The 1,211-nt window shown below is 55.6% G+C and overlaps 1 protein-coding gene across 1 annotated transcript in view; it reads right to left on the bottom strand.

Annotated features, from left to right (window-relative positions):
- The window catches only part of VOLCADRAFT_96120 (uncharacterized protein), a gene marked incomplete at both ends in the record, with an annotated part of 17,693 nt that overhangs the window by 9,458 nt on the left and 7,024 nt on the right, over positions 1-1,211 (bottom strand). The window contains one exon of the mRNA XM_002955151.1: positions 341-1,075. Within this exon, the coding sequence (XP_002955197.1) occupies positions 341-1,075 (735 nt within the window). The remainder of the gene's footprint in view (positions 1-340; positions 1,076-1,211) is intronic.

The following is a 1,211-nucleotide window of genomic DNA, read 5'->3' as shown; positions in this document are numbered from 1 at the left end:
GTTAGCTTCGCCAGCGGCCCCCTTTCCCTTGGAGGCAGTTCCCTGCTCTCCCCTGCGAGAGGGGCACCCTAATCCATTCACCTCATCCATCCGACTTCAGAGTGTATTCGTTGGGTTTTCAGCAACTCACCACCAGCATCCAACCAAATCTAGCGGATCAACGGCGCCTCAACTTAGTTCCTGGTTAGCTCCCAAGTATGTGTACATACATTTATATATACATATGCACGTATATACACATGTACTTATATAAAATTAATGTTATATATATACTTATATAAAATTAATGTTATATATATATGGATTTATAACCCTTTATTGTTGGGCGCCCTTCACCTACCCGCTGTAACAGCTCACTGCAACTGGCCCGAACGGCCTCCAACAGCTGGTTGGGGAGTTGGGACGGGAAGGCGAGGTAGAGGCCGAGGAAGATCCCTGCGACGCGATCGATCTCCACGCACAGCAGCACCAGCGACTTCACGTGGCTTGTAGCGCCCCCCGCACCTGCCATTCCTCCGAAACCAAATTCGTCACAGCCGCTGCTGCCAAGGCTGCGCAGGGAATTGCCTGATAGCATCAAAAGACACAGATCTCGAGAGGGGTGTCGTACATCCTGCACCCAGCGGGCGCAGCAGGGTATGATAATGCCGGCGGGACAGCCGCTGCCTGCGAGCGCTGCCGTATTGGCGCCGATGCCCCCGCCGCCGCCGTTGAAGCCGCTGCTATCCTTTCTAAGGAGGCCCGCGGCGCCGCTGCTGCCGTACTTCCCCGTGCCTATGCTGTCTGCGCCAGTGCTGGCGGGCCCGGCTGCGCTGATGCCGCCATTGCCAAATCCACCGTCCATCAAGCGCTGTAGGAGGGTGTGAGAGAGCTTGAAGGCCTTGGCGCGCAACATGCCCAGCGCTGCAAAGCCGTTGGCATTGGTGTTGTGCGCCGTACACGTCATGCTGCCGTACTCACCCATATAATGGACTGCACCGCCGCCCGCTGCCAGTGCGAGCGCCAGATCTCGTACGGCAGCGTCAGCACCAGCCAAGCGCCCCGGGAGCGCCGACGGTGTTCCCGGCGCGTGCAGCTGCACGCCGTACAACATCATGGCGGTGCAGCCGCAGAACAGAAGTATTTTAGCAAGCTTACAGAATCGAACATAGCTGGCAAAGGGAGTTAAAAATAATACAGAATACACGAACAATAAGTTAACAGAAATTAAA

This window comes from Volvox carteri (genome assembly GCF_000143455.1).
Source record: "Volvox carteri f. nagariensis unplaced genomic scaffold VOLCAscaffold_49, whole genome shotgun sequence".
NCBI lineage: Eukaryota > Viridiplantae > Chlorophyta > Chlorophyceae > Chlamydomonadales > Volvocaceae > Volvox > Volvox carteri.
The sequence above is the reverse complement of the archived record's forward strand: the minus strand, read 5'-3'. Positions and strand labels throughout refer to the sequence as shown.